We start from the raw sequence: 16,725 nt of genomic DNA, 5'->3' as shown, positions 1-16,725 counted from the left end.
ATCCTCCACCTCTGCAAAGAACTGGCTCATCTTGCAACCGTCATGTGGGCCCTAAACTGGATGAGGCTTAACCTCGCACACAACGAAGATGTGTTCACCCTCCACAGGGCTTCCTTCCACGTCCTGGCCCTCCTCTCCCCACCCAACTCCTCCTCCCAATTGTGCTCAATCTCCTCCACCTGAGGCCTCACCCTCACCATTAGCCCTCCATAAATGTCTTACACTCTCCCCTCCCAATGTCATCCTCGGACAACAGCTTGTCTTGCAGCACCAGAAGTGGGAGCCCTGGGGAAGGACAGCACCTCTCTCCTCACAAAGTCCCTCACCTGCAGGTATCTGAAGCCATTTCTCTCAGGCAACTCATACTTTTCTCCAGCTCTTCCAGGTCTGAAAACCTGTCCGCTACAAACAAGACCCTGAAGTACTCTATCCCCACTTGCCCCCCCCCCCCCCCCCCCCCCCCCCCCCTCCGGAACCTCGCATTCAGCCCTGCCAACACAAATTTATGATTGTCACATATCGACACGCACAGCAGCATGCCCTCCAACCCAAGAGTTGCCTGCATCACAAACTTACAACGCTGAGACCATCACCGTGCTCACGGAACACTGGACCGGCAAAAACAGAAGGGTCACCAACAACAGAGCCCTCGAATTCATCCGCCTCCACCACACCGCCTGCATCTGCCCCCAAACAGATCGCTCCTCCACTGTCCATTTCCTGACCATTGCGATATTCGTTGCGCAGTAATAGTTCATCAAACTCGGCAAGAATAGCGCCCCCACCCCCGCACCCTCCCTTACCTCGCCGCCTTTCCCAAAAGCACACCCCTCACCGATGGGCTCTTCCCCGCCCACATGAAACCTGAAACTATCCCATTGACCTTCCTAAAAAAGGACTTGGGAACAAAGATGAGGAGGTTCTGGAACACAAACAAGAGCTTGCAATGTACCGTCATTTTAAACCACATGCCCAGCCAGTGACAGCGGCACACATCCCACCTCTTAAAGTCTAACTTTATTCCCTCCACTAGTCGTGCCAAATTCAATTTATGTAGATGTGCCCAGCTCCACACCCGAGATATCAAAAACTCGCCCTCACCACCCAGAATGGCAACTCCCTTAGCCTCCTCCCCTGCCCCCTCGCATTAATCGGGAACACCTCGCTTTTCCCCCATGTTCAATTTATACCCTGAAAAATGCTGAATTCCCTCAGGACCTCCATGATCCTAACAAAGCTGCTCACTCCCACTCACCTCATTGTACATCTCCACTAGCAGGGGCTCCAGCTCCACAGCAAACCTCTCATAAAACTCAGCTGGGAACCCATTCAGCCCCGGGGCCTTCCCTGCCTACACCACCCATCACCTCCCTCAGCCCAATCTGGGCCCCCAACCTCTGTACCTTCTCCTTCTCCACCCTTAGGAACTCCAGCCCTATCCAAAAACTGCCTCATGCCTTGCTTGCCAGGCGGGGCCTCTAACTCATACAATCATCTGTAGAAAGCCTCAAATATGCCATTCACCCCCTCTGGGTCCGACACCACCTTTCTTCCCTCATCCCGCACCCTACCAATAGTCCTCATTTCTGTCTGCTTCCTCAGTTGGTGCACCAACACCCTCCTTGCTTTTTCCCCATACTTGTGCACTGCACCTCTTGCCTTGCGCAATTGCCCCACCGCCTTCCCCATGGACACTTTCCTTTAGTAGCCCCTCCTCTGGCGCAAATGAATATCTCCAATCAGCTTTCAGAATCTCACTCACCAGCCTCGTTCTCTCATCTTGTTCCACCATCTCCCAATGCGCCCGAATTGAGGTGTATTCGCCCCTGACTATCGCCTCAAGTGCCTCCCATAATGGCCATGACCTCTCCCATATCATTCCACTCCACATGCTTTCTGATGGCTGCCGTCACTCTCTCACACGCCGACTCATCCGTCAACAAGCCCACATCCAAACTCCATTGGGGCTCCCCTGAACCACCCGCAAGTCCACCCAGTGCGGCTCTGAATTGGTTACCATCGCCAACAGCGCCTTGTCCATCATGAACAAATCAGTCTAGGAGTACACCCAGTGCATATGTGAGAAATACGAGAACTCCTTTGCCTTCAGCCTCCCAAACCTCCATAGGTCCGCCCCACCTCTATCCACTCCAGGAACCCCCTCAACTCCCTCGCCACCGCTGATACCTTCAGCCACTTGGGACACAACCGGTCCATCTTCGGATCCAAAATAGTGAAAAAAATTGCCCTTCATTTTCAGCTGGTGCGTATCCAGATCCAGGATCTTCCCTAACACCTGCCTCATAAAATCATATTGTTCCAATTTGGGGCATAAATGTTCACCAGGACCACAGGCTTCCCCTCCAGCTTCCCACTAACCATCACATACCTGCCCCATGGGTCTGCTACAATGATGTCCAACTCAAAGGCCACTTTCTTGATGACCAGCACTGCCACCCCCCTCATCTTCATGCCCAACCCTGAGTGGAACACCTACCCCACCCATTCCTCCAATCTCCCAACTTCAGGTGCATTTCCTGAACGAACCACAACGTCTCCCTTTAAACTCCTCAAGTGTGCAAAAACATGTGACCGTTTAACTGACCCATTCAGTCCCCGCAGGTTCTAAGTAACCAGCCTGGTCAGAGGCTCCCTGCCCCCTTCCCCTCCTGACCAGCCACATCCCTTCTTTAGCCTGTCCACGTCTCACACTTTCCCAGGCTCGCCCTAAGTCCACCGCTATCCATTCTTAAATAACTGCACCACACCACCCCCTCCACCCCCTCCCCATAAACAAACAAAAGAAAACAACCCATTCCCTCCTCCCCAACCCCCTCCTCCTGGCAACCCCCATTTCCCGTTAACTAGCCACCCAACTAGCATGGTCTCTGACTACCCCTCATGCCCCCAATCGTCCCCTCCACCCACACCCCTTCAAACTACAAACATACAACGAAAATCAAAAGGCACACTCACCCTCTCCAATCCCCTCGTTATGATCCTCACCAATCCACCCACCCTGCATGCCCACATTTTACACAAAACAACACTCCAAAGTTCAATGTTCTCATACCCCTCCCAGTCCATAGTCTCCCATAAAGTCCCTCACCTCCTCCAGCGAGTCAAAATAAAACTCTTGCTTCTGGTGCATAACTCATAAGCAAGTGGGGTACAGAACCCAAACGTTCACCCCCTTCTTGTAGAGGGCAGCCTTGATCCAGTGGTATCCGACACTCTGCTTGGCCAACTCCGATCGCAGGTCCTGATATATCGGCAGCTCACTCTCCTCCATAGTGCACTTTTTGGTCTGCCTCGCCCACCTCAAGATCTTCTCCTTGTCAAGCAAATGATGCAACCTCACACCATCACACTCAGTGGCTCCCCCACCTGCGGCCTCCTGCTCAGTGCCCTGTGCGCTCGATCCACCTCGAGAGGATGATCAAAGACACCCTCACCCATCAGCTTCTCCAGCACGCTCGCCACGCACATGGCAATCTCCACACCATCAATGTCTTCAGGTATCCCCATAATCCAAAGGATTTGTTGCCTGGAGCAGTTCTTGAGATCCTCCAGCTTCTCCCTCAAACCTTTCTGGGTGCTCATCACCATCCCCTTCTTTGCTTCCAGCGAGGTTAACTGATCTTCATGCTCCCCCTCCAGCTCTTCCATCTTTTGGATCGCCAGGCCCTGTGTCTCCTGCCTCTGCTCCACGTGCACAAAGATTGGTGTCGTGCCTGGACACCACAAAATTCAGGTGGGGAAGGACAGAAAAATCCACCTCGAGCGGGAGCCAACAAATATGCGACGACTCACTCCTTGGCTGCCACTGGAAGTCTGTTTCCTCGTAGTGTTGAACCACAATCCTCTTCAAGGTAGGGGGTGCATACTCAGCGGCATTCCAATGGGATAGATTTTGTGGCCATTTTGTAGATGTCTTTGCAGAAGCGGCTGTATGCCTGTGATATGAGATATGATGGCATGACATTATTAACACACTTTATTCCAGGGCCTCACGGTGTTTCTCCCAGTTGGCTTTGCATTGGTTCCACTGTTTCTTCTTTGCGTTGGTGATGATTGGTAGTAGACTTGGTATGATGTTGGGTGCCATGTGTCGAGCTGATCCAGAAAACGTCAAGTGAGCAGTAACATCTCCATCCTGCAGCGTGGAAAGTTCCTGGCTGTTTAGAGTCATGGAAAAGATTGAAGTCATTTTTTGTGGCCAAATTTGCAAGTTTTGCGGCATCAGCATCAACTTCGTCATTGCCCGAAACTGTGTGATGGTTGTTGAAGTCTCTGATATAAAAGCTGGTGTGATAGGAAATTCTGAACATGTTTGTCCCAGCTGACAGTGACACTGGGGGGGTTTTCAGATATTAGGGGCGGGATTCTCCGACCCCCCGCCGAGTCAGAGAATCACCGGGAGGCGGCGTGAATTCCACTGCCAAATTCTCCGGCACCGGTAATTTGGTGGGGCGGGAATTGTGCCACGCCCGTCGGAGGCCGCTGGTAGCGGGGCCCCCCTCCGGCGATTCTCTGGCCCGCGATAGGACAAGTGGCTTCCTGTTTTTTGCCGGTCCCTCTGGCGTAAATTACAGTAGGCTCCTTACCGGCGGGACCTGGCGGCGCGGGCGGCCTCCGGGGTTCTCGGTGGGTGGAGACGGATATGGCCCCGGGAGGTGCCCCCACGGTGGCCTGGCCCACGATTGGGGCCCACCAATCCGCTGGCAGGCCTGTTCCGTGGGGGGACTCTATTCTTCCGCACCGGTGGCTGTAGCGGTCCATCTTGGCCAGTGCGTAGACAAAGCCCTCTGCGCATGCGCTGGGTTGATGCCAGCACAAGCTGGTGCTCCCGCGCATGCACCAACTCGCACCAGACGGTAGAGGCTCTTCGGTGCCGTTTGGCATACCGCCAAGCCCCCTCCCCGCCGGCCGGCGCAGCACAAACCACACTGGGGCCGGCCTAGCCCCTGATGGTGCGGAGGATTCCGCACCTTTGGAGCAGCCCGACGCCGGAGTGATTCACGCCACTCCTTCCTGCCGGAGTTGCCCACCCCACCGATTATGGCAGAATCCTGCCCCAGTTATCTTGAACGCCCCAATCTTGGTGATCATATATTTGGCCCATCATGTCTGCACTGACCCTCTGAAAGGGTACTCTACCGACGTCCACTCCCCCACCCTATCCTCATAACCCCATTTAACCTGCACAGCCCTGGACATTATGGGGCAATTTAGCATGGCCAATCTACCTAATCTGCATATCTTTGGACTCTGTGAGGAAACCGAAGGACCCGGAAGAAACCCATGCAGAGAGAGGGAGAACATGCAAACTCCACACAGTTACCTAAGGTCGGAATCGAACCTGGGTCTCTGGCGCTGTGAGGCAGGGCTAGCCACACTGCTACCGTGCCGCCCCAGTGTGTTCAGTGAACACATATCTGTCTATATCTGTCATGGTTGATTGACCACATGTGGTCCGTCCATGCTTTGGACGGGCAGCATGGTATATCGGTCAAAGCCGTCAATCTTGTATCCCCTGCTTCATCAGATGGGATGTGTGTTTCTTGAATACAGATCACATTAGCTGGGCAAGAGTGCTGATTAGTAGCCATTTGGCAGCAGTTAGCCCCTCAGTGTTGAGTTGCAGTATGTAAAATGCAAGTCCAATGGTGAGGGAGCTGTAGAAATTCAAATTGCTGGTGGTTTTAGATGTGGTGAGACCAAAATTCTTGAAGCCTGAGCTATTTGTATTTGGTTTGCTTGTTGAATCATTGGCTTTCCTTCGGTTTTACTGGGTGATGATGTGGTGCAACATGAACACTAATCCATGACCACTCCATCAATTAATGCAGCTTAAAACTCTTAACACTTCTTAATGTTGTCCAAATAAACAAACAGGCATTGAACAGCCACATCAAAGAAATAAAAACCTATTACAACCTCATGAAGCTGTCAATCAAATAAAGCTAACACGACTTCAAGTTATGTAAACATCACCCTGCTGAGCTGAGTCTATTCGGCTTTCTTGGAGCTCAGTGAGACATTCATTACGTGGCTTTCTGGTGAAACAGATGTCTGGCCATATGTTCAAACTGTTACTATATTTTGAAATGGAGGCGATGTCACAGCTTTTGATGTAGGAAGCAGTAGGTGCCAGTGCCTTCCTACTGGCTGGTACACGATGGGGCAGGCAGGACGTCTGGTCATCTGTGAGGGAACTGCATCTCCAACTCTCCAGCTTGGGCTTTGTCTGTTTGTCTTCTGAAGCTCTCCAGCAGATGACTGTGAAGTTGCCTCATGCTCCATAGTGCAGAGCAGTTGTGCCAATTCTTTGCACATTGCTCCTGAGAGAGGTATATGGCTGCACATTTTCTGACAACTCTTGAACAGATTTCAACACAGTCTCAAAGAAATATTTCAGTTCTTTGCTCATCAATCACTTCCCTTCTGAAGGAAAGATAACAATATTTTGCCCATATAGCAGATTGCTATTTCTTGATTAAGATCTCTGCTTGTTCCTCTGTACAAGTGATGGATGTTTTGCCTAGTGCTTTCAAAATAAATTTGTCATCAAAATGCTCCAGGTGCTAGGATCTATGATATGTTTAAATCATGATGGAATGTGTGATGCAACCCCCTGCAAAGTGTTAGGGTCCGAGCCAGCACCATATGACACAGAGTCATTTTGGAAGAAGCCAAAATTAAAAGTAAAGAAAGATGTTGCAATGTTTTCGTGACAGAATAGTTTCCAACTGAAACTAAGAAGTTAAGATATTGGGCGGGTTTCTCCGTTAGCCGACGCCGAAATCGGAAAGCGCGATTGGGTGGAGAATAGCCGCCTGCGCCAAAATTGCGGCAGGCACCGATTTGACGCCTAGTCGTGATTCTCTGTCAGCTCTAAAACGGGGTCAATGTGTTTGACTCCTCACGTATGGTAGACACCATTTGCATATCATTAGCGGCCAGACCCAGTACTCTCCAGGGCCTGTAGCATCACGGCCACAGACCCGGCAATTCTCCAGGCATTTATATCAGAAAGGCTGTGGGTTTTACATGGCGTGACTGCTAGCCCCTCACTGGTCGGAGGATCGGTGCTGGGGTCTCGCCAATTTTTCCAGCGCAAAACCAGTCACTTCCTCCAGACATAGCCTCAAAATCGGAGAATTCAGTCTCTAGTCTCAGAAACTGAGAATCCAGCCCATTGTGTTTCATGCTAGTGCTGTCAATTCCTGCCTCTGCATGAGAACTGAAGTAAGGATGATAATAAGATTAAGGAAGCATGATTCACACCTCCCCTGATCAATTCTCGGCAGAAAGTGCCTCAGATCCTCCTCAGATGCAGACAAGTATTGGATGTTGAGAGGTCCCATCCAAACCCACAGAGTAACACTGTTCAGGAAGCAATCACAAGACTACCAGATGTTAGAAATTGGCAGATAGACCAGGTCACAAATTCCTGGAGCTATAGCTCCTTTCTCTCCCCACAGATGCTGCCAGACCTGCTGAGATTTTCCAGCATTTTCGTTTTGGTTTCACAACTTTCTGTGTGCGTGTTTGATGCATGTAATGCACGGCACATGTAGTTTCCAGAGGCAGTGTACATTTTTCAACATTGACACACAATACACTTATGCATGACCAAAAGTTAATTGTTTTGGAATAAAATGGCAGGTAAAGATGCGTTTAGATGAAGGTTTGTCAACCATTATATTGATTTGGTGGCTTGCAGTCTTCCTGTACAGCTGTCTGTACTGATGAAAATATTTAAAGATGGGTGCTCAACTTTTTTAAGCACTCTTTTCCCAAATTGGACCACAGGAACATTGGATTCACAGATTCTAAATATGGCCCTGCAATTCTTGGCATAACACCTACTCCTGATAGCCATCTGATATGCCTTCACGTTCAACAGAAACAGCAGTCCAAAGTAACTGCTGCATTACAACAAACTATTTAATAATCATTCTTTAACAAGGCAGTTTGAAACCAAACTGTGCAAAGCCCCTGGTGCTCCTTCCTTTGCCTATTCTATAGTTCTTAGCAAATTCTTTCCCAGTGGGGAATGTATGGCCACCAACAGGAATGGACAAGTGCCCAGAATTGGAGGAACACAAGAATTCCTTTGCGGGATTCTCTCAGCCCGGGGCCGGGCCGGAAAATCTCCGTGATCGGCACGAATAACGCCATTGCCGCACGGACACCGGCATGCGATTCTCTGCAGAGCAGAGGATCGGTGTCATTGGCGCCGCCATGGTTGACACGGCACTGGTGGGGGCCCCTCTACGCGGCCAGCCCGCCAATTCTTGGCCTGAGATGGGCCGAGCGGCCGTTGTAAAAACGGCAACTCCCGCCAGGGCTGTCCACACCTGCTCTCAGCCGGCGGGAATTTGGCGTGCAAGAGTCAGGGGGTGGCCTGTGGGGGGGGGGGGGGAAGGGGGCTCTGACCCCAGGGGGTCTCCAGTGTGGTCTAGCCCGTGATCGGGGCCCACCGATCGGCGGGCCGGCTTCTCTGGCTGGCGGCCTCCTTTTTCTGTGACCGCCCCTGTATTCCTGCGCATTGAAGGAAGCCACTGCGCATGCGCGCGTTGATGCTGGTGCCACTGCGCATGCGCGGATCCCATGGCGCCCAGTGCACGCCGGGATCAGCAGCTGGAGCGGCGTGAACTGTTCAAGTTCCGTGCTGGCCCCCTGTAGGGGCAAGAAATGCTGATCCTGAGGCCGTGTTAACGCCATCGAGAAACGCGACAGCGTTTCCGACTGCATCAACACTTAGCCTCAGGATCACAGAATCCCACCCTCTCTGAGGGTTGGACCAGAAAGAAGATTTTATAATCGACGTTTCCTTCAACTAGGCATTCTACAAAAAGTAGCAAACGTTACCACCTGAAATGAATTGTTCTTTTAATTTGCTGGCCTTGTAAAAAAAATCTTTCTGCTGAGTTTGATGCAAAGCCCATTTTTGGTTTGCAGGTAACAGCAGATTTTATAGCAGATTGTAGTTTGTGTTATTTAGTTCTCCAATTTAAAGAGATAATCTGATGGTGCGAATAACACGAGGGGCATTTTATATCGGGGGGAGGGGGGACTGGCCGCCAGGATCAGGGGACGGTGGGAAGAGATGTCCCTGTCTCTTTAAATGCCGGTAGTGTCAATCCTTGTAGCCTCGCCTGATTGATGGAGGTGTCTGGTTTCCTCGGCTCATCCTGCACTCGGGTTGGGCCGCTCCTCTCTTTTATGGAGAGGATCTATTTGGGAATACACGGGGTGTGATTGAGAGAGGGAGAGAGTGTGTGGGGCACACCTGTTGCAGGGGATCTGTTGGAAGTTGTGACAGCTCTGATGTGCGTGTGGGAGGAAGGTGCCCCGTGTTGAAACTGCCCCGGCTCACAGCCGCTGGCTCGGGCTGGCTGACACACACGGAGGGCGGGAGCTGAGCCCCGGACCCTGGCTTTCTCACAGATCACCCTCTTCCTGCAGCCTCGGGGAAGCGGCGGCAGCACCTTTCCCACACACACCCATGGCAGAAGCTGGCCGTCCCGAGAGTGCGAGAGACGACTCGGCGGGGGACGAGTTTAACGAGATTATTAAAACTCGAACGGGTAAGTGGAAAGAGCAAGAGTGTTTTGTGTTATGCTTTTTTTTGGGGGGTGGGGGGGGATTGTCGAGGGAGGGCGGTTTACGTGACCGGAGCTCAAGGAGGGGAACGGCTGAGAAACAACAACAAAACTTCCAACTTTTCCTTTTCAGTTAAGTAACTGTACCGCTGTGGCGCTGGAGGCTGGGCATTTGGAGGGAGTGGCAGAGTGGTTGGCACATTACTTTCAGCAGCTGCAAGGCAGAATTGGCACCGGGACCCCGCTGGCTGGTTGGCAGGGACCGGGAGGGGGTAGACTGAGCGGACTAACTGCTCCCCGGGTGGCTGTTGTGTTGGTTCGGTTGATGCCTCTTGCTCTCAGTGAGAGCAGGCGCTTTAAATAGCCCGGAGCTGGAATCAGATCCCACTGGGATTAGGTTGCAGGGAGAGGGCACCGGGAAACGGTGCTTGGAAGAGAAAAGCTGACCCCACCTTCACTTTTCTGCTTTGTAAACATTTCCTTTGCGTGTGTGTATAAAATAGCATAGGTGTGTGTTTGGTGGGCTGTGTGTGTGTGTGCCTGCTCCCGGTGGTACCCAGGGACTGATGCTCAATGACATTCTCGGCAGCACCGATGGTCATTTGTTGCTGCTACAGCTCCTCCCATCGTCTGAGCTTGGAGCAAACAGGCGGCCGCCAGCAGCTGATCCTCTTTCCGTCCTCCTGGGTAATGTTGTGACCAGTTCATGGGCTGCAGGTCAAGCTGACCAGTGCAGCGTGGAATTGAAGCCGGCAGCAGGCAGCTGCTGTGAGAACGGACTGAACGCGGAAATAAACTCTGTAAAATAAAGGGTTATTTCCCCAAAACAACGCAGTGGGAGGTCGACAAGAATAGGAGCAAAGACTGTCAGAATATTATTAGGTTGCTGTTTCTTTCCAGTTTCCAATCCTGCAGGGGATCACTTCAAAGGTTGGGGTGTGGGGGATTGGGACGCCCTGGGGAAAGTGAAGCTGTGCAGCAAGTGCCACTGACTCCAGAAGCTCCTCCGGCTGTGTTGCCCGCCAATTGCTGGATGCGCGCGGCGCTGTTTGATTGACAGCGGTACTCGGCTGTAAACTCTTTACCACACGATAATTCGCTTGAGGTTCACTCGTGCATTTCTGCATCACAAATAGAACCAACTGAACGATTGTTCATATTTTTGGTATATTTTTTCCCTGCAACTTGCTCCGGCACTCCGGATGTTCCAATCCAATTTAGTTATTAGTAACTTAATGCCGACTGACTTTGAGGGAGTCCGGAAGAAAATACATGGAAATAGTTCAGACCTCGAGCATTTAATAGCGGTGCAGGATGGTGCAAACTGAATTTGCTGTATAATGAGCTGTTACAATTCCAAGGGAAAGCTCTCTGAGTGTAGTGAACACTTTGGGGAATAGACCGATGGCTATCTGGCTGAATTAAGCAGTGTTGATGGAAAACTGCAGCCATCGGCTTTGTTGCAAACTTGGCCTTTGCTGATTACCTGGACATGTACAGCCGTTTGCCAGTTACTGCAAAGATATCAGGAAACAACAGTCCGAACTATGTGCTCGGAAAGGTCATGTTTTATTTTAATCTTATAGTTATGCCCAGACATAGCAGAGTGGAGACAGCCACCTGCTCTTCATGAATTAGCAGAGTAGTGAAAACTATTTTAGGCTGTGACTGGACCAGTTAAAACTGGTTTTACATTTCATTCACGAGCCCAGTGTTACAGTAGCTTAAGGGAGTACACGTTTTTTTTTAACTGTAGCTAAAAAAGACAGCAAAGAAGCATTTTGCACTCGTACATTTAAAAGAAAGTTTGCAAAATCTATACTGGAGAAAAGTTTAACCTTGCATCAAGTTTGGAAGATCTAGCTAACTGGGAGGATTTTAGTTGCGCATTCAATTAAGGTTCTCGCAAATAAGAGGTTGCCGAACAAAAAAGGGAATATGTCCATTGCTGCACGAAATGGGAGTACGTATTCTGTGGCCTTCTAGCTCCAATGTTTCTGCTCCTAATGCCTAGGTAGCAGGGCCCAAATTGGAGTATCAGGGTTGCCTGTCACTTTAGTGCATTTGTCTGATGTGGAGGAGGTACAAAGATTAAGTTAGCATGCTCGGTGCATTAATACAAAATAGGCAGATGTTCTATTTTGGTGATTAAAGGAATTGAAAATTTAGCAACTCCCAAATCTCCTCACACAGTACGTGTCCTCTGACTATCAGTCACAAATTAGCACCATCAGCGACTGTGGTGATGCGTGGGGCTTATACTGTTCCTTCCTGTGAGAGAGAGGGTAGGTGAGAGGAAAGTAATCTGGAATAAAACATCCAATTTAAGGCAAAATGCAGATTGCATTATAATAAGTCAGGTCTAAGACAACACAAGTGACCTCTTCAGAATGAGTAGGCTACTTCAAACTGATTATTTTTGCAGCAAAAATAAGTTTGTGAAGAAACATATCTAATTAAGATAGTTTACCCGGAAGTAGAGTTTGAACAGTGATATAATTTCTATCAAGCAACTTTATTTGATTTGTGTATGATTTTTGGCAATTCTGCAATATCAGACAAATATTGAGAGTGGTGTGCAGCAGTAGGACTGTCCCTGGTGAAAGTGGCACTGCAGTGAGGACATTATTATGAGCAATATGATTTCTTGTAATCTGAGGGAGAATATTTATCTTGAGCTACAGGCACATTAACGCACATGACTACCAGTCGAGTTGAAGGATTTTATTTTATTATTGTAGCTTCCATGGCATTGATGGTGAAATTGAAATGCTTTGGCATCAGCAATAACGCAGTGAATATTGGAATAATGTCACATCTAATATTACTGTAGAAAAAGTTTCAAGAAGCTCTAGCTGTAAATATTTCTGAGTTGCTATGTTTGTCACAAGTTTAGGTGTATTATTGTCTGTTTTGGAATCAGCTGTACAGCACTTCCTCAACACTGAGATGGGTGTTCAGGCTAGACTTTTGTGCTCAATTCTCTGGAGTGGAATTTAAACCCCAATCTTCTGATTCAGAGGTGAGAGTGTTACCAGGACTGAAACCACAATGAATCACCTGAGAGAGCAACACAAAATCCAGTGCGCTGACTGTTTTTGTCAGTTTCTGTCTGAATTTTCTTTTTAATTTTTGTCCTACATTGTATGACAATTAAATTGACGGCAAACAACACAACTCAGAAACCTTTAAAAATAGAACATCTTGAAACGTTCAGCAGATTAATACTAAATGTGACATTATTCCAATATTAACTGTGTTATTGCTTCCGCCAAAGCATTTCAATTTCACCATCAATGCCATGGAAGCTATCATAATAAAATAAAAGTCCTTGAACAACATGACTGCCAGTAGAGCTAAGGTGGCACATAACATACAACAGTAATAATAAAGCACTTTTGTTGCATCACAGATAAGTACCCTTGGAGAGATAGATATTGTTCCACCATTCCTTTCAGTGTTGGCTACTCTTGGGATTTCTTTTCAACTTAATGAAGATTGTTACAGTGCGATTTGCTCTGAGGAGCATATCAATTTATAAAAAGCATTTCAGTTAGGAAGGGGACGGTGGAGGACCAGCTTCTTGTGGCACAGTGTTAGCATTGCTGCCCCACAGCGCCAGAAATCCAGGTTCAATTTCTGCTTTGGGTGACTATGTGGCATTTGTATGTTCACCAGCGTCTGCGTGGGTTTCCTCCCAGTCCAAAGATGTGCAGATTAAGTTCATTCGCCATGCTAAAATTGTCCCTTCGTGTCCAGGAATGTGCAGATTAGGTTACGGGGATAGGGCGGGGTGGACAGGGGAGTACACATTGGTAAAGTGTTTTTTTGGAGGGCCAGTGCAGACCCGATGGGACAAATGGCCTCCTTCTGAACTGTAGGGATTCTATCATTCTATGATATCTACCTACTGTTTGACCAGGATTAATCATTGAAGTATGTTCTCGCTGTTCAATGTGAATTGTTATTTTGATTTTGTGAGTGCCACTGGAAGCTTTGCAGTTTTGTAAATCCAGGTGAAAGAGCTTTGACTGTGTGCTCAGTATGCACTGCTTTGATACTTATTTGTACTACAAAAGTGAGATTTCCAGACACCCTCCTGCCTTTGAACTCAGTTAGTGTTCATTTGCTTTAATATTAACCTAACTACTGCTGTGGTACTCTGAATGCCAAAGTATACATCTGGGTACTATAAACTGGTGAAGCAGATGCATTCCTCGCACAAAATCTAGTTGAAGTGCAACTGCCAAGGAGCAATGACTTTGTCTCAAATTCAGCTATTCCCCATTTATATTTTCACCAGAGGGGCCTGTAAGTTTTAAAAGGATGCTCAGCATCACACCATTAGCTACAATTCCTTTGAATCCAGGGTTTGGTATGCAAATCAGAACTGTTCAATTTTTGTTCTGACCTCCTTCCCTTCAGGCATATAAACAAAACAAAAATGGCCAGAGTCAATTGAATTGGGCATATTCATAATCTCCAATTTGAAAATATTTCAAAAGAGCTAGATGGGAGCCTTTTTTGGCTCCAATGTTAAATCGTCAATGGTGAATCATGAGGGTTTCCGACATGTCCTTTTCTTGAGGCAATATGCTTTCATCCTCATTGGCACAAGGTATTAATTAGTTCAGTCTGACAACTTCACTGGACTTAATGGAACCATAAAGCTTACATTTATTTATTAATATTGTAGTCAATGAGGAGTCCTGAAAAGGTGAGTCAAAGTAATATATTTCCTACTCACAGCTAGGAAATACAGCAACTAAACAACAGGCCAAGTCCCAGCCAGGATCATCTAAGATGCCGGCTGCTTCCTGGGCGACCTTTTATTTTGGGGAGTTAAGCAGGCCACTGTTGGGTATCTGTCCCTCAGCGAGGGAGCTCGCACTCCACGAGCCCTACGGGGAGATCAATTGGGTCATCCCCATAGGCCTCATGGGGGTTATAACATCCACCCAAACTCCGTAAGTTCCTCTGTTGTAGGGGGTGAAGGAGGTTGTCTTCTCTTCTTTGCCCATGGTTGCGCCTCCAGCTGTTTTGGCTTTGTGCTGGGGGACATATAGCATGTTGGGGAACATCGTTTTCACATCGATTGACTGGAGGGCCCCATCGGCGACCGTTCTCTGGCATGGCCATTGTCCAAGAACTCGGATGCCTGAGTCTCCATGTCAGGTCCCAAATCCTCCACTTCACCCATCTCAGTGTCAGAGCCCCCAAGGGGGTATGCCCCAAGGTTCCCTTGTGCTGTGCCGGCAGGACGTGCAGACAGTTCATCCGGTGGGGTTTGTTCTAACAGCGACCCCCTGCTCCCCATGTGGTCGCGGTGCTTCCGCATTATCCATTCCCATGTTTTTATCAAGTGTGATACCAGTCTAGTCTGTTTCACCATATTCCCTGGAATCCAATGGGAACCGTCTCCGAAGTGTTGGATATATACTGCATCCCCCAGTCGGAAATGTCTGTCCGCTTCGGTACCACCTTTGAAAGTCTTGTCTCCGTTCAACTTTCTCGCTAATGTCAGGGAACTTTATGCTCAGGCGGGTTCTGAGCCCCGCCCATCAGCAGTTCAGCTGTTGCAACTTCCTTTGTAATGTGCGGTGTGGTCCGACAGCAGAACGCAAAGCACGTCAGCCTCGTTTACACGGATCTGTTGCCTGTTTCCTCATACCCTTGAAAGTCTGCATTGTTCGTTTAACCAGACTATTTGAGGAAGGGTGGTATGGGGCCATGCTTCACCCCGTTTGCTTTTAGGAAGCGTGCAAATTCCTCGCTAGTCAATGGGATACCATTGTCTGTTACTAATTCCTCTGGGATGCCATGGATATTGAATGAGAGTCAAAGTTTCTCGACAGTGGCCCTTGAAGTGGTGGATGCCATGCAATGAACATTGAGCCATTTAGAATGAGTGTCCACTATCAAAAGAACATTGAGCCTTGAAATGGTCCAAAAAATCTGCATGTAGGTGCACCCAAGGCCAGCCTAGCCATTCCATGGATGCAGTAGTGCGGCTGGTGGGAGTTTTGATCCTCCTGCCATGTTTACTGGAGCTGTTTAGCACAGGGCTAAATCACTGGCTTTGAAAGCAGGCCAGCAGCATGGTTCGATTCCCGTAACAGCCTCCCCGAATAGGCGCCGTAATGTGCCGACTAGGGGCTTTTCACAGTAACTTCATTTGAAGCCTACTCGTGACAATAAGCCATTTTCATTTCATTTTTCATGTGGTGCATTGCTGGGCCAGTCGCTCGATCTCGTCATCCAGGCCTGGACATCATGCTTAGCTCCTGACTGACATTTTCATCTCCCCCCCCCCCCCCCCCCCCCCCGAATGTCTATTGTGTAGATCTTGGAGTATGGTCTGTCTACCCTGCCCTGGGATAACAACAGGAGCTCCTCGGGAGAGGATACTATCCTTCCACGCTGAGCTCTTGCTGCTCGGTTTCAAATGCCCACAGCTCCTGAGTCAGTTTCCCTCGCTAGCCCCCGTGTTAGACAACATTACATAACGTTGTCAACACTGTATCCTTCTGTGTTCAATCATGTGTTTATGCAGCTAAGATCGGCAAAGTATCCATAAAATCTAAGGTTGATACAACCTCGTCAGTTCTTAGTGGAGATTGGGAGGATGTCAGCAATGGGAGCTGGCTCAGAGCATCTACATTTGTGATTTGTATGCCCAGGTGATGCTCAAGCACATACTCATACGCTGCTAACTGAATGGCCTGTTAGGTATTTCAGGGGGCAGTTAAGAGTCAACCATATTGCAATGTGTCCAGAGTCCTATATAGGCGAAACCTTGTAAGGACAACCAATTTCCTTCCCTACCTAAGGGACATTAATGAACCAGATGGGTTTTTACAACAATTAACAATAGTTGTCATGGTCACCATTACTGAGACTAGTTTTATATTCCTGATGTATTCATTGAGTTTAAATTCCACCAGCTGCCATTGTCGATTTGAAGCTATGTCCCCAGAGAATTATCCTGGGCCTTTGGATTTCGAGTCCAATAAAACATACGATTGTGCCACCGTCTTCCCAAGATTAAATACTTAAAGGTTAAATGCTTAAATGTAGATATATTTGTGTTCCAGAGTGTAATTTCAAGACC

The 16,725-nt window shown here is 48.7% G+C and overlaps 1 protein-coding gene across 10 annotated transcripts in view; it reads left to right on the top strand.

The window, feature by feature from the left end:
* The first annotated feature begins 9,347 nt into the window (after positions 1-9,347).
* Positions 9,348-16,725, top strand: part of dmd (dystrophin) — a 2,667,466-nt gene continuing 2,660,088 nt past the window's right edge. For 7 of the 10 annotated variants that reach the window (XM_038802261.1, XM_038802266.1, XM_038802268.1 and 4 more), the window contains exon 1: positions 9,349-9,599. In XM_038802261.1, coding sequence (XP_038658189.1) covers positions 9,518-9,599 — 82 coding nt within the window. In that variant the 5' untranslated portion in view covers positions 9,349-9,517. Of the gene's footprint in view, positions 9,600-16,725 lie in introns of all 10 variants that reach the window. The other 3 variants (XM_038802267.1, XM_038802265.1, XM_038802270.1) reach the window with 2 other exon arrangements.

Source organism: Scyliorhinus canicula, chromosome 7 (assembly GCF_902713615.1).
Source record: "Scyliorhinus canicula chromosome 7, sScyCan1.1, whole genome shotgun sequence".
In the NCBI taxonomy this organism is placed as follows: Eukaryota; Metazoa; Chordata; class Chondrichthyes; order Carcharhiniformes; family Scyliorhinidae; genus Scyliorhinus; species Scyliorhinus canicula.
This window is presented reverse-complemented; position numbering and strand designations above follow the sequence as displayed.